This window comes from Balaenoptera musculus, chromosome 18 (genome assembly GCF_009873245.2).
Source record: "Balaenoptera musculus isolate JJ_BM4_2016_0621 chromosome 18, mBalMus1.pri.v3, whole genome shotgun sequence".
Taxonomy (NCBI): domain Eukaryota; kingdom Metazoa; phylum Chordata; class Mammalia; order Artiodactyla; family Balaenopteridae; genus Balaenoptera; species Balaenoptera musculus.
The window spans coordinates 11,379,237-11,403,857 of record NC_045802.1 but is presented as its reverse complement, the minus strand read 5'-3'; the positions used below and the strand labels follow the sequence as shown (position 1 = coordinate 11,403,857).

Sequence of the window (24,621 nt, the reverse complement as noted above, 5' to 3'; positions counted from 1 at the left end):
GGGAAAATAGAAGACTATAGAACCTTTTAATATTTCAATTTAAAATATCACAAATACATAAAAACAAATTAATTGCCAACAAAATCCTACCAAGTAGATTTCATATACCTTCAATGACCACGTGGAATTAACAAATACAGAAATCATGTACACAGTTAACGTTTTCAAAATCAACTTGCTCTTTAATTCTACTATATCTTTGAAAATTGCTTACAACTTTACCAAAAAAAAAAAAAAGTCACAGCCAATTTTGATAAACAACGTAGGTAATCAAGCAAAGGAATACCTTTTCAGTCAAAAAAAGAAAAATGATGTGACTATGAAATATAGTTATTTTCTTCTAGAGGAGCACTCCTCCAGCTGTGAATTCAATCACAATATAAAAAAAAAAAAAACGAAAACCTGTAAATGCTTTGACAAATGACAGTATTATTGAAATAAAAATATGATCTCCCAAAATGACCTTTCTTTTTTTTTTTTTTAAATGTACACAACATATGATCTTATGTAAATGGTATCATATCTTGTATGGCACAGTGAGCATTTAGAGATGACTTTTTTTTTTTGGCTGCACTGGGTCTTTGTTGCTGCGCACGGGCTTTCTCTAGTTGAGGGGAGCGGGAGCTACTCTTCCTTGCGGTGCGCGGGCTTCTCATTGCGGTGGCTTCTCTTGTTGCGGAGCACGGGCTCTAGGCGCCTGGGCTTCAGCAGTTGTGGCTTGTGGGCTCTAGAGCACAGGCTCAGTAGTTGTGGCACACAGGCTTAGTTGCTCTGCAGCATATGGGATCTTTCCGGACCAGAGATGGAGCCCATGTCCCCTGCATTGGCAGGCGGATTCTTAACCACTGCGCCACCAGAGAAGCCCCCAAAATGACCTTTCTGAAGTTCATCCCCATTTATGTTTGGAAGTTCAGATGCCTGTTAAAACCCTCTCTCATTACTATCCATATATAATCTTTTGTAATAGAGTTTACAAGTTATTAATAGCTCACATTTTTCTACATTCACATTTCTGAACAGTCATTGTACAAAAAGCACTTTAAATATTATGCTATCATTAAATCCTATGTGATAGGTACCATTATTATCCTCATTTTACAGTTGAAGACACCAAAGCACAGGATAAACAGTAAATGGTAAAGGCAGAACTTAAACTCAGGCAATCTTATTTCAGAGCACTGCAAGTATTAAATGAGGTAATACATGTAAGCACTTATAATGCCTAGTACATAGTAATATAATAAACGAAACTTTGATGTTCTTATTACTTGGCATTATTGGTAAACTAAAATTATCAAGTTCTGAGTCCTTACAGGTCAACCCATTGTTGGGTTGATGAACCCATTCTGTTAGTTATCTACCAAATAATTAATCTTATCTAATTATAACTTCTCACATGGTTACCAAAATCAATATTTTTAAAGCATAACTTAATTACGCTCACAGACCCATGTAAGTCAAAAAGCAAAGTGAATGAAATTTGGTAGGAGTTTGTTGTTGTTGTTTTGTTTTTTTTTTTTCCACTGAGAACACACAATTGATTTATGCAGACTGGAGATAGGAGGTCTGTAACCCTTGACTTTTAAAATGTAATTGAGGAAAAAAAATAGTGAGGCAGCTTGCCCAGAATCAACAGCAAAAAATGAATAAAATAAACTGACATAACTGTATCTTTGTAGTTTTAACATATATTTATTTATTTACTTATTCTATTTAGTATGTTGCCTTGACACTTGACACTGTTACATATTTACAAGATTGAAATGCTTAAGACAAAAGTACTAAAATTAAATATATTACTTACCAATAAAGATAAGGTTTATCCTTATCAACATTAATGTTATTTAATGGATCCATACGAAACCAAGTGTTTAGGGTGAAGCCATTCTGATAAGGCCACTTTGCAATAGGAGGCAATGCAATTGCCTACAAGGTAATGGAAAAAGATACGAAAGTATCAGTTAAAGAAAATGTAATAGTAACTAAGGTCGAGTATGGCTTCCACAGATTAAAAAACAATGAAGGTATAAATATCAAAGAATCATGGACAAATATAAAAATAGAAACTATTATCATATTAAAATAATCTATTAATATTGTTTGTTGACTCTAGAAGCATTATTTTCAAATATTCAATGAATCAAGTTTCATATCTAAGTTACATAGTAGGGTTCAGACTGTACTCCAAGAAGTCCTCCTCCAGGTTCACCAATATACAGTCCCTTATACATATGCTCCAGAATTTACAGTTTTCTATAGTTTATGTTAGGTTTTCAGTAATATTTCACTTGATTAAAGAAAGCTGAATTTTCAAATCCAAAAGCAATAGAGAAGTTAATGGAATAAATACTGAAGAAATACAAGTAATAAGAAATAATATTAATACTAAAGCAAGAGATTTATCATTCAGAAACTGAACCATTGAAATTTATGACCAAAAACGATTCAAATCCACTCACAAGTAGGAAAGGAATAATATAGCATTCAGTGGGTAATAATAATAAAAAAAATCTAGACATTGTAAGGAAAAAATGAGAAAGTGGTATACTACTTGACTTGAAGTCAAAAAACATCTGAGTGGATTTACTTATCTTTCTATGAGATATCTAAATTCCTTCACATAAAAGATAAGTACCCTTTATGATTTTTTTAATATTTATTTATTTTACTTATTTTATTTATTTTATTTTTGGCTGTGTTGGGTCTTTATTGCTGCATGCGGGCTTTCTCTAGCTGCGGCAAGTGGGGGCTACTCTTCGTTGTGGTGCGCGGGCTTCTCATTGCGGTGACTTCTCGTGTTGCAGAGCACAGGCTCTAGGTGCGCGGGCTTCAGTAGTTGTGGCGCACGGGCTTAGTTGTTCCGCGGCATGTGGGATCTTCCCGGACCAGGGCTCGAACCCATGTCCCCTGCGTTGGCTGGCAGATTCTTAACCACCGCGCCACGAGGGAAGTCCCCCTTTATGATTTTATAACTGATCTGTTCCTCCAAACAGATCCTTCTTATTGCTGGTAATGACCTTACTCAAATATAACATATAGCTTCCATATAAAAATCCTCTGCATATAAAATAAAGTTTAAATTTCTTCAGGTTATACAAGGCTCTTCACACACACTGTGGCTCCAACAAACCCTTTCAATCTTATTCTCTTCTTGTACCTTACCCCACTTTCCAAAGTATATCTAAACACAGCAGCTGTTCCACCTGTTCTGTTACAGCTCCCTTTTTTGTACATGATGCTACTTCTGTGCAGAACACTTCCTCCACCAAGATCCCAATTACCCTCAATACCAGGCTAATATCTCCTTCTCCTGTGAAGCTTTCCTGGACTTACCCCAGCCTAGTTTCTCTTTTCATTGTTTTCCCATAGCACTTAGTACCTAAGTCTACAATAGCTTATTCTAACAAGCTGCTTTTGTGTCTACCAATGAGTTCCCAAAGAGTAAGAAATATAGTTTATACTCCCAGCATTGAGACTTAAGAAATAGAAAATAATCAATATGTGATCAATGAAAAATCTCAAAGTGGCAAAGCGCCTGCTGCAAAAATAAAAACAAAACAAAAACACACACACAAAAACACATAAACACACATACCATTTCAAATGAAGACTCAAACCCTAACAATGAATAAAAATTTTCCTATACAATGTCCTTTCAGATTTTAATATTTAAGCAATTAGTCCAGGCACTTTAATTGTCAATACAGCCTTTTTTCGACTTTTTAAAAAGGGAAATATTTTACTTTGTTTTTTTGTTTGCTAGCAATATGCAATTCTTGCCAAGTTTACTGCTGGTTAATACCTCCATAAGTTTCACTAAACCAGACTTCACTTACTATAGCTGCTTCAGAGTACCAAGGTAAGCAGGAGAAATATTTATTGAGGACATTGAATAGTAAAGTGATTCTACAGAATTATAATAATAGCTTAACAAATATATTAATTTGCTCATAATGCCTGTGGAACAGGCAATCTGCTCCACGATTGGAACAGAGTCAGATTCATGGTTTCCAACCTCTGGCCACAACCAGCATACCCAAGTGCCCTTCCATACCAGCCACAGCAGTCCATGACAGCACTATCATAGTGGCGTTAATAAGCACGCAGGAGTGCAGCCCATTCCTTCTCTTTTCCCCCATTACTCCACATGCCCAAGAGATCTCTTACTTCCAACCAGTGGCCCTAGCACTTTCTATATCATCAGTCTCATCATCCGGTCTACTGAGCCCTACATTGGAACTTATACGCTGCATTAAACTAAGAGATACAGGAAAGAATTTGACTCAAGCTGTTCTTCAGGTTTTCCAGAACTACTCTTCCAACACAGTAGGACTGAGAGAGTCCTAAATCACATTCAGCTGCAAACACTAGTGAACCAAAATACAACAGAAAAAAGAAAAAATCTCACAAAAGATGAAGCTAATAAGCTTGAGTGATAATGAAATAATAATAGTCTTTGGTCTTGCTACAACTGGTATTAAACACCTGAGAGGCTCTAGGACTGCATTTTTCTCAGTTTCATTGTGGACTTCTAAAAATTCCATAGATAAATAAGGATCTTTATTACGGCCAATCTCTTCAATAAGATAGTTACCTCTACTCAAGGACATTCTCTTAAAATTATTTTTTTATTACATATGTATTTTAAATTTATTATTTTTTTTACTGAAGTATAGTCTTCAATATGTAACAGCTAGATAAAATGTTTTAGGGACCTGAACTCTCCCATTTCTAGAGGGTATGCCTCAACTTCCTGTTCCTACCTACCTACCAACCAGCTCCTTCTTACAGTGCACATTGTATCCCTAGCCTTTTTTAACTCTTTAGCTGATGCATACACTCTCCCTTAAGGCACAAAAGCTAACTTTGTAGAGTACTGCCTGATGTGGAATCCAGGCCCATTTACTCCCCAACCATTTCTGCCTGATCACCCATTTTCTAGGCTCTTTATATTTCCTTCTAATCCCACGGCAATAATGGCATGACCTTTGGACTATCTCTGTGATTTTGGATTTAAGCTGCCTTCACGTTTCCTCTGTATTTCCTTCTAAAATATTTTGGTATCCACAACTGGGTATCCCTCATTGTGTCCAATGAGTCCATAGGACTCTGAAATCTATATCCCTCACTGTCTCCTGGACTAGCTGACTCCAAAATTTATATTCTTATCTGTTGCAATTTGCAAAAAAAATGATTTTGATGTTCAGATAGGATGCTTTCAGTTAACTATTTCAGTGAATAGAAAAGTGTACTATTTCTTAAATTAAGCAAATTCAAGAAATAGATCATAATCACGAAAAGCAAATCTAGATAGTATATTCATAAAGGTCACAGAGCACATAAAATGCCATCTTACATTTGTCATTCAGCTTTACACGAATCACTGTAGAATTCAACTAACTCTCTGTAAGTATTACCAAATTGCTCATATGGAGGCAGCAGGCTCATAGAAAGGCATCTCCACAATATAAAATACAATTCAGAAGGCCTAGCATATATGGTTATTTTGGAGGGAAGGTAAGTTGTATCATGATTTTAATCATCCAAAGGCACTGCTATGAGCAGTGGTCCAAACAGTATGTACCCTCTTGTTACTAAGATGCCACTGGTTCATGCTCATCCGGAAGCAAGATTATCAAAAACACTGTAATGGTAAGGGTTTTAAAATCAGCTCCTATCTGAATTTTTCAGCAGTTCAACAGCAGAAGTAACATGTCTGAAAATTAGCCAATCCGTTGTTAAATGAAACACTGGATTTAAGGTCAGGCAAATTTTGGCTCAGGTTGTGACTCTACTTTAAGACTCTGAACAATGTTATACTGTAGAGGCTTACTTAGTTTTCTCAACTGATGTAACAACAATAATATCATTTATCTTATATAGCTTGTATGACTCAAATGAAATAATAGTTATAAAAGTACTAGTTCCTTCCCTGTTTCCTCCTCTACAAAGAACATACTTTTGATCCAAACTACCCTTTATGGAAACGAGTGATGCAGGAAAAACCAGGAAAGGCGGAAGAGATAGTATAAGTCTACCAATATCCCCTGAGTAAAAACAATTCAAACATACACTACTAATAACATATAAATAAAATTATCTCTGTGTATGTGTATGTGTGTGTAAAATGCATTGCATACCAATAGGTAATTGGTGACCAAATGGCTAAAAACAGGATTAACTGCCATCTTACTGAGGCAATTCAGGCAATTTATTAAAACAGTTATTAATTCCATTTTAATTAAACTTTGTTAATTCTATATATAAAACAGCAACTTGCTTATGCTTCATTCAGAACACTTTGCTCTTCTTCCCCTATACCTTAGACTGAAATCTCTCAGATGTCAGGTCAACAACAGCTCTGTAAAATGTATTAGAAATACATATGTGTATAAGTAGAACTATTACATCTAAAAGAACCCTCATCCCCTTAGGGACAGTGACAGTGTTTTCTCTGCTAAGTACCACAATATACATACATATTATATATGCTCTACACTAACACACTGATATGTAAAATGATTTGCTTCCATCTTGAAAGTGTTTTGTTTTTTTTAACTTTGCTATTTTTGTTTCACAATTGGTGGAAACTGTAACTTAAAAGATTAGTAACAAAATAGTCAGGAAAAAATATAAAATTAGGATAATGGTTGATGAAATGGGAGACTGAAAGGACATTTAAGTACTTGTAATAACCAAAGACCAATAAATATTTACATTATGTTTTACAACTTATATAGTGCTTAAATAGTATATTACTTCATTACAGGCTCACAATAACCCTATTCCATTATAAAATGCTAATATTTTACATGAAAGTAAGCTAAGAAACACTAAGGACTAGTCCTCTACAGTAATGAACTAGAGGATTCAGAAATCAAAACCGGTTCTTCTAGCCAAAAATTACACATATGCTCTACAATGCTACCATGTATATTAAAATGATGAAATCAAGCTTACTGAGAAAGCTAGTTCTTTGAAAAGAACAACAAAATGGATAAACTTCCAGCTAGACTGACTGGAAAAAATATAGTAACAAGAATGAAAGAGGAGGCATCACTACATATCCTATAGACATTAAAAGGATAATAGGGGATATGATTAACAACTTTATGCCAATATATTCAACAACTTAGATTAACTGGACAATTACTTGAAAGACCCACACTACCAATGCTTACTCAAAACAAATAGAAAATTTCCCTATGTCTACTACAGAAATTAAGTTTGTAGTTTAAAACCTTCCCACAAACAAAACTCCAGACCCAGATGGCTTCAATAGTGAATTCTAGCATACATTCAAGAATAAGTATTATCAATTCTACACAAACTCTTCAATAGGGAGAAACAAACACTTCCCAACTCATTTTATGAGGAATTACCCTAACATCAAAACTGGAGAAAGATATCACAGGAAAAGAAAAATAGATTGTCAAATCACTCATAGAAATAACTGCAAAGTTTCTTAGCAATATGTTAGCAAATCAGATCCAGTGTTGTATGAAAAGGTTATTACACTGCGATCAAGTAGTTGTTATCCCAGGAATGCAAAGGTGATTTAACACTGAAATATCAGTCACTGTAATTCATCACATTAATAAAGATTAAGAAAAACTATATGATCATTTCAAGAAAATCAGAAAAAGCATTTGATAAAATTCAACACTGATATTAACTTACTGATGATGAAAAAAACCCCCCAGTAAATAGGAATAGAAAGGAATTTCCTCAGTCTGATAAAGGATATATCTTAAAACCTAACGCTAATAGTATACTTAATGGTGAAATACTTAATGCTTTCCCCAAGACTGAGAATAAGTCAAGACTGTTACGATTACTAATTGAAGGTCCTAGCCAGTGCAATAAGGTACAAAATGAAATAAAAAGGCATCTACTAAAAAAAACTGCTAGGACAAGTAAGTGAGTTTAGCAAGGTCTCAGGATATAAGGTCAATACACCAAAAAATATGCGTTTTTATATACTAGCATAAAGCAATATGGAATATTTGTGTATGAATTTAACAAAAGATGTTTAAGACTGGCATGCTGAAAACTGCAAAACACTGAAACATCAAAGAAAATGAAATAAAGGGAGAGATATATTGTGTCCCATGAATTGGAGTACTCAGAACTAGATCCACACAAACACGGCCAGATAGTTTTCAAGAAAGGTGCCAACACAATCCAATGTGAAAGGAACTGTCTCTTAAACAAATGGCTTTGAAATAATTTGATAGTCATATGTTAAACAAACAAAACTTAACCTCTAACCTTCCCTCACATCATATTTTAAAAATTTATACAAAAGGGATCACAGACCTAAACATAAGAGGTAAAACAACACAACTTTCAGTAGAATGCATAAGAGAAAAAAATCCTGTGACCTTGGTTTATACCAATTTCTTAGATTACAAAAGCATATGTCATAAAAGAAAGAAAATTTTAATTGAACTCCATCAAAATGAAAATCTTTTGTACTTCAAGAAATATTGTTAAGAAAATAAAAAGACAAGCATCAGACTGGGAGAAAATGTTTGACAAACACATTTCCAAATTAACTTACACCCCAAATATATAATGAACTCTTAAGATAACAAGACAAATAATCACATTTTTTTAAGTGAACAGAAGATTTGAACACAAACACCACAAAAGAAGATTTAAGAATGGCTAATAAACACATGAAAAATGTTCAACATCAGTCATAAGGGCAATACAAAATTAAATCTACAATGAGGTGCCATTACATAACCATTTATATGCTTCAAATTAAAAAGACACAATGCCCAGGGTACAGATCAACTGGGATTTTCATACACTGCTGATGGGGATGCAAAATTTTCCACTACAGAAAAAGCAATCTGCATGTTTATCATGAAATGAAATACACACTTAACATAAAAAGTAGCAATCTCACTCTTTCGTATTTACTCAAGAGATAAAAATACATACCTGCAGAAGACCTTTATTCAAGACCTAGCAGTTTTATTTGCAATAAGCAAAAACTGAAAACCCAAAAGTCCATCAACTAGTGAATGGATAAACTGCGGTATATCCATAAAATGTAATACTACTCAGAATAAAAAGGAATAGAATTACTGATAAACTACAACATGGATAATCTCAAAAGCATTATGGTAAGTAAAAGAAGCCTGGCGGAAAAGACTACATACCATATGATTTTATTTATATGAAACTCTAGAAAAGACAGAATTATACAAACACAAAATAAATCAAAGGTTGCAAGGGACAGCCTAGGGAGAGGGAACAGGCTTCAAAGAGACACAAGGGAATTTTGGTGGGTGATAGAATTGTTCTAAATCATGACTGTCGTGGTGGTTACAGGACTATTCAAAACTCAACAAACTGTACTTTTTAAATTGGGGAATTTTACTGTATGTAAATTATACCTTCACAGAGTTGACTTAAAAGAAATAAAAACAAACATATGTATTTAAAACTTACCGCAGCACTACAACCGGGGAAATTGAAAAAAGTATCAGGACCATGTCTTTGTGGCATCTGATTAAGAACTGATAATAATTTTACTGCATGTCTTGGCTAAGGAAACAAGAAAAAGAAATGTCACTGTGCAAATTTAACAAAAATACCTAATATACCACCTTAACCACCAGAATGTTTTCTAACTTGAAAGAAAATTAATTTTAAATCATTTAATAAACTCTTTAAGAGGAACAATTTCCATTACAAATTCAAGTTTATAGCTCTCTAGAGACGAACTGTTGAACATTAAGTATTAATGCACTGATACTGAATACTTTTCCCTCTGACCACAGCTTACCCAGATTCCACTTTCTCCTCGAAGCATGCTGAACAAAAGCTTCAACTCCTTGACAGTGATGCTGTAGCTGGCAAGAACCCCCAACATATCAACTAGAAGATCTTCAAAGGAAAATAAAGTTATTCTGAACTCTAGTCATGAGCTGCCATCTGTCAAGGTAAATATACTTTTTGAAAGAGCAAAAGTTATCTTGTCGTTTCTACATATATATGGATATGTATTATAGCTAAATGTCCTCATGAATAGCCGTTCTAATTAACAATTTTTAATTCATCAGATAAGCAAAAAATTATATTTGAATTTTAGGATTTTTTTCCCATCAGAATTACCATTTCTATTAAGTTCTCTTTGAAAAATTACATAAAATGGATTTTATAAATTCCCAGAATACACACACATGCGCACACACACACATGCACAAATCTGCTATATGCTGGGAAAAGTAGGCAAAAAAATGCAACGGTACAATGATTTAACATTGTAAATTTGTTATTTTCAAATGAAAAAGCAATGGTTGACCACATTTGCTTTTAGAATTATCTACTCTTAATAAAATACATTCTTGAAATAGTCCTTGACCCATTAACAACAATTTTGGGCACTCACTCCTTGCCTGGCATTATTCCAAGTGGTTTACATGCATTAACTTCACAAATCCTCATAACAAGCCTATGAGGTAAGTATTATTATTATCCCCTTCTAAAAATGAGGAAAGTGAAGCATAGATAACTTAATCACACTGCCCAAGAACGCACTCTACTAAGTGGTAGAGTCAAAATTCAAACCTAGGCAGTACGGCTCCAGAGCCCTCACTCTTACTTACTAGTCTCTAAATAGAAGTACCATTTGCACATCTGACTGGTGATATCCCTTATGGTAATGTGTTTATGTTCACATAAGAGACACACCAGCTTACCAGATAATAAGAAAAAATTATACATTTAATCTCTTGTCTCTGATTACTTTCTCATCTCTAGACATTGTAATAGTACCTCTATCAATCATTTTTTGCAAGAAATTAAACATCTAAATACTTATACTTCATTTTCTCAATTTCTAAAGTACATCCTAAGAATTAAAGATACTATGCAAGTTATTACAATAAATACACATATACATTATAAACAATTTATCATCAATTAATAAAATAGGTTAGGTTAGGATAAGTTCAAATAATTATTGACATGTACTATACATTATCCAATATCATAGATTAGTTAGCTGAACTTTGAGACTTTAAAAATATTTATTATGTATGTATTTCAAATTAGAAATTTAATATGGTTATTTTCATCAATAAAGAATTGACTTATTCTTACTTAACACCATTATAAGTAAGCAATCTCTACGATAAACTTGTGACTGTGGATATGCCATTTTAAAGAGATATCTTTTAATGAAAGACCATTCATCATTCAAGTAATAAAAATGTTCATAGTTACTGCATATTAGTCAGAATATCTGTTTCTAAGAAAAAATTCTAGATAAAAACCAAGCACTTTAAAATCCTAAGTTAATATAAAGCATTTTTAAGCAATTAGCTGCAATGGCAAAACCTTCATAGAAGATTTCTTAAAGGTATGCCTACAAATACTATTTTAAAAGAATTCTATTTCCAAACCTTTATCTCATCTCCTATGTATGTGACAAAAAGTGATCTATTAAATTTGTATTTAATTACATAATTATTAAAATTTCTTATTTATTATACAGATAAGATAGCCAAGCACCTCAGTTTTTAATTTTATTATAAAATCTTAAAAGGTCTATAAAAAAGGTATTTCCTGTACAAGATTTTTAAAGGAGAAAAAATACTAAGACTATGAAATTCTCTTATCAATTTACTATAGATGTTTAACCACCTTCTAATATGATATCTTCATATTATTAAATGAAAAGAACCTCTTTGAACTTAGCATGCTACAAAACACTCAGAGTGAAAACTGAGTAGTGTTTTGGTGGTTACTGGTGCTTCATTAGTATGTTATCTAAATTTTAATTTCTCTACGGAAAAGTAAGGTAGAGGTATTTTTCTAACACTTATTCATCACTTAAATAAGAAAAAGTGAAAAATTTGTGTTATCCCCATTATCATTAATGAGAATAAAGGATAAGGGAATTAAGAAGCTTTGTATAACAGAAAAATGTGAAAAGCTTTGCGGTACTATCACACTATCAGCTTACTTCTCAGTGTTCATGAATTATGTACAGTAAGCTAGTATGTTTGTAATTGTGGCTCATTTTCTAAAGTGCATTCTATAAAGTGTACTTTATTTACAAAAAAAAAAAAGAAAGAAAAGAGAAAGAATTTTAAGGGCTTAAATCCAGATATGAGGATTCAAAGATCACATGATGTTCTATACAACATGTGTACATATAAGTTTATACAGATAAATTCCTGTTAATGCTAAAATTTGCAGATGGTACCATATTTTCATCAAAAAGATGTGTTAATTTTGATTCTCATTTTTCATGAAGTTAACCATTAGTAACCAATATAGAAAATACTAAATCATTCTAAATAGAGATAGATGCCACCTCGAAAGCAATTAGAAATGATTTTAATATACTCTGTAAGAAAAACAAAAATTTCAAAATATTGCTTAAATTTAAAAAGCACTGATCTTTACTCTTCATTCCATTTTTTCTTGTTTAATGTTTTGTTCTACTGATATTAAAATTAATTATGCATAGATCAAAATATTATAGAGGATTTTCTGGTGTTGAACTATTTTTAAGGATCAGATATGGTCAGATATTGTGAGGAATTATACTAGCACTTTTAGAATTATGAAACCTTTTCATGTCAGAAGAAAGTTATACGGAAGATTCATGGCTTAAGATAATCAACATTTCAAACTCCTTATTTTCTGGGAGTAACTGTTGCTCTGGGACCATCTTTCAGAACATTTCTACTGAAGTGCATCTAACCACAGAGGAGAATGGACTTGCCGGTGGGTAAAGGATTGACAGTGAAGAATTACAGATATCAAAATTATTATTTGAAATAACACGTAACAAACACCAAATTATTATTTTTATCTTGAAATTTCATGCAAATAGTATGTTCTAATTAGCAATAGATCTGCATTTATTTTAATACAAAAGTTCCTCCAAAAAAATATCAAAGTAAAATCGACACTTCCAAAAACTACAGCCTGCTTGTCCGAAGGCTTTTAGCACCTCCTGTCATAGTACCATATATGCCAGACTGGAGAACATGGAGTTCAGAGAACTTTTAATAAAGTGCTAATTTTATAGAAATGTAATATGTATTGTGATATTTTAATTATATAAAGGTTTAATTAAGTTCTACATAGAAAGGTACTGTTCATTTTTCTGATAGATTTCATAGCACTTATTCCACATTACTGAGATTTTCTAAAACCTGGAAAACCAAAATAGTAATTATTTTTGTCTAATACAGAAGTCATCTTTCATTCTTCAGGTTTCCCCTTAACATAAAAGGCAAATTTCCCATACATTTCTACTTATCTATTTTAAAACAAGGTAGCTTCAACAAAACTATATAACCTATAGAATATAAAGAGAAGCATATGAATCTTTATAAACATTTAAATTATACTTTCCTGTCAGATAATCCCATACCTGCTATCATGTCATCTACAGCACTCATTTTCAGCAATACTTGCTCAATTAGCCCAACTTCTGTACTAGTCTGTAAATTCCGAACACTTTTTCGTAGGATGGCTGTAAACATGCTCCATATTTCTGCTTGACATGTGACATCACAGTGTTCCAAAAGCTCTGTCATGCATGTTATACTCTCAGCATCCTGGATAATAAAGTTCATCTCCAAGTCAAATTCTCCACCAACCAGCTAAAAATAAACAGAAAAAAAAAATCACCAATGATAATGTGAGAGGTTACACATAACAACAAAACAAATATTTAGCTAGCAAGAAAGTATTAGCTACTCTAAAAAATTTCAAGTCTTCTAACCTGAAACTAATTTTGATAAAAATTTCACTACAGATAAGTGAAAGGTGCTGTAAGAATTAAAACTAGCAAAGAGAAGTCTAATTTTTTTTTTTCAATTTGAAAAGGTGATTTCAAATCTAGAAAAATAGAGTAAAATAGAGCAAATGACTAAGAGGTGGGATTCTGGACAAATTCCCTTAAAAAGGTTTTGGCTTTGAAAAGTGAAAAATACTAGAAGATGCAGAGATCACTAAGGATAAATTTTAAGACATGAAAATTCATTTTCTTTTATACTACTAGACTGACAAATAAAATAGATGGAACTGAAAAAGAATAGGTGGGTCTAATCTCCATGTATAGAATATGAAGAAACATGAAACTATATTAGCAAACTTACAGTAAATGTTGAAATAACAGAATTAATGTTAAAAATGTTTACAAGAGAAATACGTAATATCTAGTAGTATTTTTTAAAAAAAACATGTGAACTGGGAAAGAAAGCTGATTTAATGGCAGCATATTTGACTTGTGGCATTATGCCAAGTGAGTCAAAAGTAGTACTGCTCCTCCCAAATGCTACTTTACTACAGCAATAGACAAATACACATGGAATAAAAGATACAATGATACTCCTATTCTCTACTGATCAAATCTCACATGAATTAGTTTATTCAGTAATAAGTACCATTCTTAAGGAAGAACATTAACAAACTGGATATCTTTTTGATCTAGAGAATGGAAAATTTAGGCAGAAAATAATAGCCATATACAAAATGCGTGACAAATGTGAAGTCATTCATTCAACAAATATTTTATTTATTAAAGACTAGAACTTACTGTTCTAAGAACTAGAAATATATCTGTGGACAAGAAAAAGTCCATGTACTAACAGTGCTAAATTCTAGAAATAAAGATCTATATATGTATTTACGTATGTTCTACTTTAGTCCAAAAAAGGTTGCATTTGGCTTATAAATTACATAAAGTATAAAAGACATAAATAGTGAGTAGTTGAGAAAGAGGAAGCGAAGGAAAATAAAATTAGGCTCAGACAGGGGCTAGAGATTAGATTCAAGAAGTCAAATTAATTTTCCATCAATGAAAGGTGTTCATTAATATGGATGGATGAGCACATTGTATAATATAAATTTGAAAATAATGGTAATAATAATACCACCACCTAACCTCACATGCCATTTAGTATTATTCTAAGTGCTTTACATATACTAAATAACTTAATTCTCACAGCAACTAATGACAAAGAAGCGAATATTTTAAAAGTCTTCTAGAATTTAAGAATTTAAAAACAAAATATTCTCAAATTGTAAAATATTATACTCTGTATATATATTTTCTCTGTAACAGCTCCAAAATTCAAGTTTATAAGAAACTAGCCCTTATGCTAACTTCCGACCTTTTACTGACCTAGATATTCTCTCTGGTTAAAGGTTGGTTTTATTTCTATGTGTGAAACGACTTCAACTCCTCCTACTATTTCTTGTTTATTAACAAAAATAGCTATGAGAATGGTTAAGAGATTGGCTCTGAATTCAGACTTCCTGGATTCTGATTTTAGCTGCACCACTCACTTTAATGACGCTACTTCTCTAAGCCTGTCACTTCATCTACAATATGGGAATAAAAGTTCCTATCTAATAAGGTTGTTGTAAAGATTAAATAAATAAAGTAATTGGGTTATAAGCACTTAGTAACAAAGTCAGGCATATAGTTAGCATTCAGTTAAGGAGTTAACGTTAGCTATTACCAGTTCTCTTACCCCAACTTTGAGCTAAAAATTGTAGTCATCTGATCACATACATATAAAGTACCATGAAACAGCCAGTGTAAACCTTATGTTTCCAGGAAAAGCTAAATTATTGTAGATCGTGTACTCTCTTAGATATTAACTTGTAGATCTAGCAAAACCAACCCAAGCATCATTTTCACCGTGCCATGGTCTCACCAAGACTTGCTTACTTTTTCATATTTATATATCCAATTGACTTGGGTCACTACTATGAAACTTGTAAACCCATGATTAGTAACTTAGAAGAGGTTCTCCAGAAGTGAACCACAGAGAAATAAACAGGTCTGAAAAACAATTGACAACTTACTGACTGAACTAAAAGAAGTAGATACCGAAGTTTAAGTCTATAAGACTCAGAATAAATCTCTGTAAGAATTAGTATACACTAAAATGGGAGAACACTGAAGAATTTTTTAGACTAATCTCCTTAATGAGTTGTAAATGCTTAAGTAAAATCTGGTCTACCCAAGAACCATTATCAAATGTGTAAATAACAGAAAGGGGCTCAGTGGTAACAAAAAATAGTCTGCTTTTAAAGGAATTAACAATTATAATGTGTAATTCTAACAATCAAGCTATTATGTGAAGCCTAAGGCTCTATCTTTCACAGTTAAAAAAACAATGCCCCTTTCTATACATCATTTAATTACAAAAGAGCACAGTTATGGCTCCCTGATTTCACTGCCAGAAGCTGTAAAAATATTTATTACAAATGTTATAACAGAGTGGACCTATGTTTTTGGACGGTCTTTCTAACCCCTATTATAATCTTTAATACATTAGTGTTAAGGAGGCTAACTGCTTACAGAACTATCATTCCAAGATTAGGGAAATATTTATTCCTCACTTGTAATGAACAGTTCAATATTTATCAACTAAAGCATAGAAGAAAAAGTAGAAACAGTCAGTCTTTATTATTTAAACAATTCTCTAACAACCCTATGAGGAAAAGGCATAGTTGTCTTCAGAGAAGGAAACTGAAGATAAATGAGGTTAAGCAACATAACCAAAGTCACACATGAGCAAGTGGCAGATCCAGGATTCTAATCTAGACTAGAAAATGTACCGAAACAACTTGCTATGAAGTCAAGAGTGTAAACTTAAAAAATAGAGATGGGACGTGTCATAGTAGCTCTATGAAGAAATTAGTGCTTTGAGAACAGTGTATGGGTAAAATGAGGAAAGACAAAATGATTTCTGTGGGTAAGAAATGAAACATCAAGAGGTAGTAAATCACAATAAAGAAAAACAACCAATTTATTTAAAGTTATTTAAATAAATTATTTCAGTAAGAATGTCTAAGACTTTGAAGGCTCAATTACAGGAAAATTAGCAATAAACACTAAAAAAGAAAATTCACAGGAAAACATTTTAAAAAGCAAAGAAAGTGACATGACAGGCTAGAAAGCTAAACCAAAAAAAAAACAAAACAAAACCTAAAATCACTGTTACCATAGTACAAATGAGATTTATAAATCAATTGAGACTTCTTGTAAATCTGAATGTGTCAATATGACACTCTATTTGCACAGTTAAGGGTTTTCTTTTCCTCCAGGCCTTCTCCTTAAAATTCTAAAAGGTACTGGCATTCAAGAAAAGCGGTCCACAAGGGCCCTTCCTACTCAAGAATCTGTCATAAGTGAATAAAATAAATATAGGTGAGCCTTTTTAATGAACTAACTTTTATTTACATAAAAGCATAAAAATTACTGGATAAAAATTTAGAATATAAATGTATTATCTTCTGAAAGTACTAAGGTTTATAATTACTAGCAATTTAAGTATCTTTTATTTTTTAACTACAGAGTTTTAAATATCTTTATTTTGAAATCTTAGATCATTAGTTAGGATTACATGGAATAATTCAGTGTACATTAGACTAAATCAAACTGGATAATTATTAACCAGTTGGATTTCTTTGCAAATCTTTGCAAATCTGTGGATAAACTCTAAACTAGATAACATTGCTTATAAAGCCCCAGTTCAACACCCCACATTCAGCTTCCTCTACTTTCCATTCCCTAGCTACTGTCATAAAAAACATTTCCACAATGCCATCTCTCACTTCATCTAAAACTCTTTATAATGTTACTCCCTATGCATGAAATAGGGTTCTCTCCCAACCCCTAATTTTAACTTCCATTAAACCTCCAAATATCAGTTTAGATACCACTTAATCCAGAAAGTCTTCCTAGTAACTACAAACACTGCCTTTCTCTGAACTCGCATTACAACCCATCCACATCACAGCAATCATTTCAGGATATCCTAGATGTTTACAGATTTCTTTCCATCCCCCACTTTACAGTAAGCTTTGTAAGGGTAAGGACCATTTCTAACTATCAACCATATCTACGTCACTAGCACACTGACAAACCCATGCAAATTATTCAATATTTAACACGGAATGGGAAGATGGCAGGATGAGAGGACAGAAGGGAGGTAAGTAGGCTGGCAGGAGGGCTTCACAAATTCATGGTCCATCATCAGGTTGTAAGCCAAAGACTTTCTACCATACTCTACTTTTCTCTTTTAGCAATGAATTGCTCTTAATGCCATATAACTTTTTTAAAGTTCCAGAGATGACCACAAAGCCAAAGAAAATGTTTCCTCATTCCTGTTTATACCCCTTGGTTGCGTTATTTTTTTCTTCTATTACCACTTAAAAAATATGTAAGGTTTCACAGGTAAAATTTAGGAGACATGTTATTGTCTAAGTAAGGGACTAAGTACACTACACACAATTTTTAGTTGTTAAAATCAGGCTTAAATATATTTCCACTTCCAGTTTCTAACTATTTTCAAGTGAAATCAATTACAATATCTTCCTTTGAAAAAGAATGGAAGTGATGTCACCAAAAAACACCAGAGTGGGCAGCTATGTTCTCCCTAAAAAACTAATGATCTAGCAAAAACTGGCAGAATAAACTTCTGAAGATTTCTGGAATCAAGTCAAAAATGTACAACAACCAAGGGAAGACTTGGTGAGGAAGAAGCGACTGTTTTGTGGGGCACGTCCCACCTTCAATCCCTCAGATTGGCAACAGTCATGAGGACGCTAGCCTGCACCGGTGGTGAGGGCTGCTAGTTCCAAAGGAAGCACTAGGGACCTTATTCTCAAAGAATTGTAGTTGTAGGTCTGAACCTGACTGGCAGCTCCCTCAAGCATAGACACAAAGAATTTTCTTTGCTTCACTCAACTCAGAACGTCCCTAGAGCTAGAACACTTCTGCTGAAAGCATTTAAAGGCACATGTATTAGCTGCAGCACCTGGGGCAAGCCAACACTTGGGGCAAGTAGTAGACAGACCTGGAAGCCTGGGAAGGAAGACGTGGGGAAGGAGATAAATGTGGGTATAAGGTCTTTCAAAAGCTCTCATGTGTACTGGGTAATCCAGAAAGCCACACGTATGCCCAGGGCAGGTCGCACATTCAGAAAAGGCCTACAAAGTCCCTAAGCTTTCATTTGTAGCTGACCTTTAGGCTCTACACAAGTAGGAAGTAAAAGCTAAAGTAGAGATGTAAACAGCCTGACCAAACACTGAGGAAGTCTCCAGCACAGAGCAAAAGATGGGGAAGAGCATTTTCTTTTCCTTTTTTTCCTTTCCTTGGCTCCAGGCATTTAAGGTAACTCTGTCAAAACATCAGCTGCCCATCAAACTACGAGAACAAAGCCTTCAATGGCCAAAAGTGGCAGAGAATACAGATCTTATACAGAATACAGAATATAATTTAGAAAAGCTACTAAGCAAACAGCAATAACAACACACAATAGCAACTACAAACTCAAGAGTAGGGAAAAGAACAGAATTTCCAGAGTTTCCACATTACAATATTCAGAATGTCCAAATTTCAACAAAAAATTATGAGACACACAAAGAAACAAGAAAGAATGGCCCATCAAAAGAAAAAATTAATTTTGTGTTCAAAATTTGATAACTGCTTTTGTCTTATCTCCTTCCTCTATTCTGTCTTCCAGCTTATGTTTTGCTTTCTATTAGTACACAGATGTCTTCTACTGTTAGCCAATCAAATTACTTTTAGAAGCAGATACAATCTAATTATGAAGCTCTTGAATTATTAATTTCTAAAGAACAGATCTTCAATATAAAGCTATAACTGTGTGTAATTTTACAAAGAAACAAAAGTGAAAACATGATTAAGAACCACCATTTTGTGAACATTAATTATATGTTGCATAATTTATGCATATAGCCTCATTTAATTCTCATAACTCTGGGAGATGAGTAACTCAAACAAGGAAATTGAGGTTAGCATAAGTTAAGTAACCTGCCCAAGGTCCCTAAGCTAGTGTCAGCATCAGAATTTGTCTTGTCAATATCATAAAGAATTAAGAAGTGTATCATTACCAGAGAGATCACCCACAAGACATAAATATGTACTGCCACTAGTCGTCTAACCTTCAAAATCTGATGTTAAACATTAGCATATGTAATAAATGACTTTTAGATAAGTGTTCAGTAAATAACAGGAAAACTTTATAATTTGGACATGAACATAATAAAAGTTAATGATCCTAAACCCAGCCAACAAACCAAGGCAAGAAAAATAGAGAATTACTTGTTTTTCTCCTATTTCTTTCACACAAGTCCTCTCTACAAGTAATTTATATTGACAATCTTTCTGTGGTATAGGAATAACTATACCCAAGAGTATAACAAATGCTGCTGTAAATACCATCCATAAAAACTCTAGGGAAGGGAGGAGGAAACAAAGGGAATAACTGTCATACAATAAGTGCCTTCTTTAAAATATATTTTAAACAACTTGCACTTTATCAAAAGCAAGTATAACCATCTTTATTATTGCTTTATATGACTATACCAAACATATATGACAAATCCACCTGGCTACTAGGAGCCAATTGACATTTGAAGGAAAACTAAATGTGTTAATTGCCAAACCACTATATGCTTTTAAATTCTAACTCCTAGCCTAAACAATGAAAACTCTAATCTATTTCATAAATAAAAACAAAGTAGAAACTTCTGCAGACAAATGAAAGCTGAGAGAATTTGCTGCCCACAGACTTTTACCATAAGAAATGTTAAAGTAAGTTCTTCCAGCAGAAGGAAAATGATACCAGCTGGAAATTTGAAATGACACAAAAAAATTGAAGAGTGCCAAAATCAAGACTGTTGTTAAGTGCAAAAGACTGTTTTATCTCATTTTGAAAATTCTTTAAAAGATAACTATCTAAAGCAAAAATAACAATGCATTAAGGGATTTATAACACATATGAAAGTAAAACCAATGACAGCAAGATCACAGAGGACAAGAAAGGAGAAATATAAGTATACTTCTAAAAGATTCTTCACCTATACTTGAAGTAGTATATTATTTGAAGGTAGAGAGTAAGTTAATGCATACTGTAAACTCTAGAGAAAACACTGAACATGAAAAGGAAACAAATACTAAAGATCTTAACAGACACCTTACTGAAGAAGATATACACATGGCAAAGAAGCATATAAGAAGATGCTCCACATCCTACGTCACTAGAGAAATGCAAATTAAAGCAAGAATGAGATACCACTACACACCTATTAGAATGGCCAAAACCTAGAACACTGATGACATCAAGTGCTGCTGAGGATATGGAGCAACAGAAACTCTCATTGTTTGCTGGTGGGAATGAAAATAATGCAGCCACTTTGGAAGACAGTTTGGTGGTTTCTTACAAAATTAAACATACTTTTACCATACAATCCAGCAACTGTGCTCCTTAGTATATAATACTCAAAGGAGCGAAAAACGTATGTCCACACAGATTTTGTCCACAAAAATCTGCACACAGATGTTTAGAGCAGCTCAATTCATAACTGCCAAAACTGGAAAGCACCTTCACAATTTCCTTCCCATGGAAACGGCATAGAATCTATATAATGTACGGAAAATTAAAACAATGCAAGAAGAAGTTTTAACTAAACCTAGAGTTGACTTTCAGCTACAACAGAATGCATATATATATAACATGAAACACACCCCTCAAAACTTCAACTTCTTGGAAAAAGACTATCATCCATTCTGCAACACATCATGAATTTAAAAACAAAAAAACAAAAACTAAAAAAACTAAAAACTATCTCCCTAAAATAAAATTAATTACTCTCTTGGCTCAGTCATAAACACTTGATGCCTTCACATTACCTGTGACTCTTCTGCTATTTTCATGTCAAGCCCTAGTATTTCTTCCTTACTCATATCTGACTCAGACCTTCTTCATTTTTCCTAGCTCCCACACCAAGCAGTTTCAAAATTGCTTTGTTGCCTCCTCACAGTATCTTCCTACCTCAAGTTACCACTAAATACCACCGCCAAATTCATCCTTCTACAACAGCACTTAGATCATAATAAACAGTTTCTCTACCACCTTTTTACTGAATGAATTTTTATTTATTTAATATTTGAATATCTAAATTACCTGAGTTATCTGAATTTATTATTTGAAATCCTTCTCACAGAAATACTGATGAGGACCGAACTGGTAAAATGGACGAGAGCTAGATCCCTACTTTTTTTTTTTTTTTTTTTGGCTGCACTGGGTCTTCATTGCTGAGCGTGGGCTTTCTCTAGTTGCGGCAAGCGGGGGCCACCCTTCATTGCGGTGCGTGGGCTTCTCGTTGTGGTGGCTTCTCTTGTTGCGGAGCACGGGCTCTAGGCACGTGGGCTTCAGCAGCTGTGGCTCTCGGGCTCTAGAGCGCGGGCTCAGTAGTTGTGGTGCATGGGCTTAGTTGCTCCGAGGCATGTGGGATCTTCCTGGACCAGGGATCAAACCCCTGTCCCCTGAATTGGCAGGCGGACTCTTAACCACTGCGTCACCAGGGAAGTCCTAGATCCCTGCTTTTAAATCAAAGCTCTGCTAAAACCTATGGGCAGAAGTACATTCATTTAGTATTCTAGGTACCTCAGGGTATTTCTCCTCTGAGCCTCAGTTTCCACCTAGGCCAAAATTATACAATCTCTAAAATCTTCTGGTTCTAGGATACAATGTATAACAACCTCTATTGAGAAGACAACTGTGATGTATGCAACAGCTGTGGTGTCTATCATATAGCAAGGACAGAATTTAGAATCTAAAGACTCAAAGGGGGTAAAATCATTTTCAAAAGACTGCAGGGAAGGCACTGAATAAATTGCAAAGACTACCTGATGACGTAAAAGCTAAAGAGATGATTCACTGATACAAAACTTCTGTTTGAGAGAAATAAAAAAATATTGGACTAGAACAATAGAACATTAACCTTTGATTCCTACAATTCAGAGAAGCTGCATGAGATAAAAAGGTTTTTGGCAGTACAAACCAGGACAGGAATGTGACTTCCCAAAGGACTGTTTATATCCTAATAAGAAGAAATTCCTCCTTTAAAAGGCTTTCATTAGGAAGCAACAAAAACAAAAAATAAATGAATCAAACATTTAACTCAAGAGGTTGGGAAAATTTTTTAAAAAGCAAGTCTGAGTAAATTATGAGGAAAAAAATTATGTTAAAGCAGAATTTCATGGGTTAGAAAACAGAAAAAATTATAGATTTGGTAAATAAATTCATAATGTGATTCACAGAAGAAAAAAGAATAATATACACAATCCTCAGACAAAAAGAGAAAAGACTCTGAAAATTAAAAATGAGATATAGCAAATAAGTAAACTTTTTTTCTCATGAGACATATGTTCCATCTGTGCTAATAAATTTACATAGAGAAAAAAGGAACTAAATTAAAATGTTTCTGAAAGTGTATCTCTGAGTTGTGGGCTTATAAAACCTTTTCTTTTTATCTTTACATATTTTCTGATTGTATAGCTTTTCTAAAATGAGAATCATTTATTTTTATAATCAGTGGAAAAAATAAGTGGGGGGGAACTATAATAACTTTTAGTATCAGGAGTTATATATAAACGCTAGACTATAAGCTCCCTGAAAATAGGACCCACATTTGTCTTACTGACCAATCCATGAGCAGCACCTATACAGGATGCACTGTAATATTTGAAACTATTATATATCTATTAAACAAGTATTTAATATAGTTTTGTGAGATTTGCATATTTAAAATGAGGTTTAAAATAATATTTACATTTTTAGAGTTTTCAACTTTATAGTCCTTTGGCCTGTTTGATCAAAGAATTCCTGCCAATTCTTCCATGAAAATAATCTATCCCTTAGGTACAGAATCAGGAGCAAACCTAATGCCATTCAACTTTGTACCTCTAGTTCCACTCCATAATATCCTAAGCAGTCCCTTCTTTATACAATTTCTCTTCTTCCCATAACATGAAAATTTATCAAATTCCTAATCAGAATATAAAATAAAAGCTAATTAAAGGAAGTGATAGAGTCCAAGGAGATACTGATTAAGGATGACACTTAACGAAGAAGAAAAGGAACAATTTACTAACACGAGGCTAAATAATCGCTGTTTTATTTATTTATTTATTTTTTAATGTACATTTTCGTTTTTTTTTTAATTTATTATTATTTATTTATTTATTTTGGCTGTGTTGGGTCTTCGTTTCTGTGCGAGGGCTTTCTCCAGTTGCGGCAAGCGGGGGCCACTCTTCATCACGGTGTGCGGGCCTCTCACTATCGCGCCCTCTCTTGTTGCGGAGCACAGGCTCCAGACGCGCAGGCTCAGTAGTTGTGGCTCACGGGCTTAGTTGCTCCGCGGCATGTGGGATCTTCCCAGACCAGGGTTCGAACCCGTGTCCCCTGCATTGGCAGGCAGATTCTCAACCACTGCGCCACCAGGGAAGCCCAATCGCTGTTTTATTTTTAAATGCTAGGTAAAAAGTGGTTTTTACTGACCCACAATTGATCATGATACAAATCCCTGGAGTTGGGCCAACTTGGGAACAAATCCTGACTCTGCCACTTACTAAATTCATGGTTTCGCAAGTAACTTCTCAGTATAACACCACCTATCTCACAGGGACATTAGATGATTAAAGAAGCTATTCCATTTAAGTACCCAACAGTGACCAGCTTAGACTAGGTACCCAATTAATGTTAATTTCATTATTTTTCCAGGATGAGACTGGCACCCAGAAAAAAA

General features: G+C 33.6%; 1 protein-coding gene across 8 annotated transcripts in view; it reads right to left on the bottom strand.

Moving 5' to 3' along the window:
- NBEA (neurobeachin) overlaps positions 1-24,621 on the bottom strand; it is a 602,800-nt gene that overhangs the window by 536,380 nt on the left and 41,799 nt on the right. For all 8 annotated transcript variants that reach the window (XM_036831611.1, XM_036831614.1, XM_036831612.1 and 5 more), the window contains exons 2-5: positions 13,412-13,643; positions 9,803-9,903; positions 9,466-9,561; positions 1,805-1,926 (exon numbers count right to left, since the gene is read on the bottom strand). In XM_036831611.1, the coding sequence (XP_036687506.1) occupies positions 1,805-1,926; positions 9,466-9,561; positions 9,803-9,903; positions 13,412-13,643 (551 nt within the window). The remainder of the gene's footprint in view (positions 1-1,804; positions 1,927-9,465; positions 9,562-9,802; positions 9,904-13,411; positions 13,644-24,621) is intronic.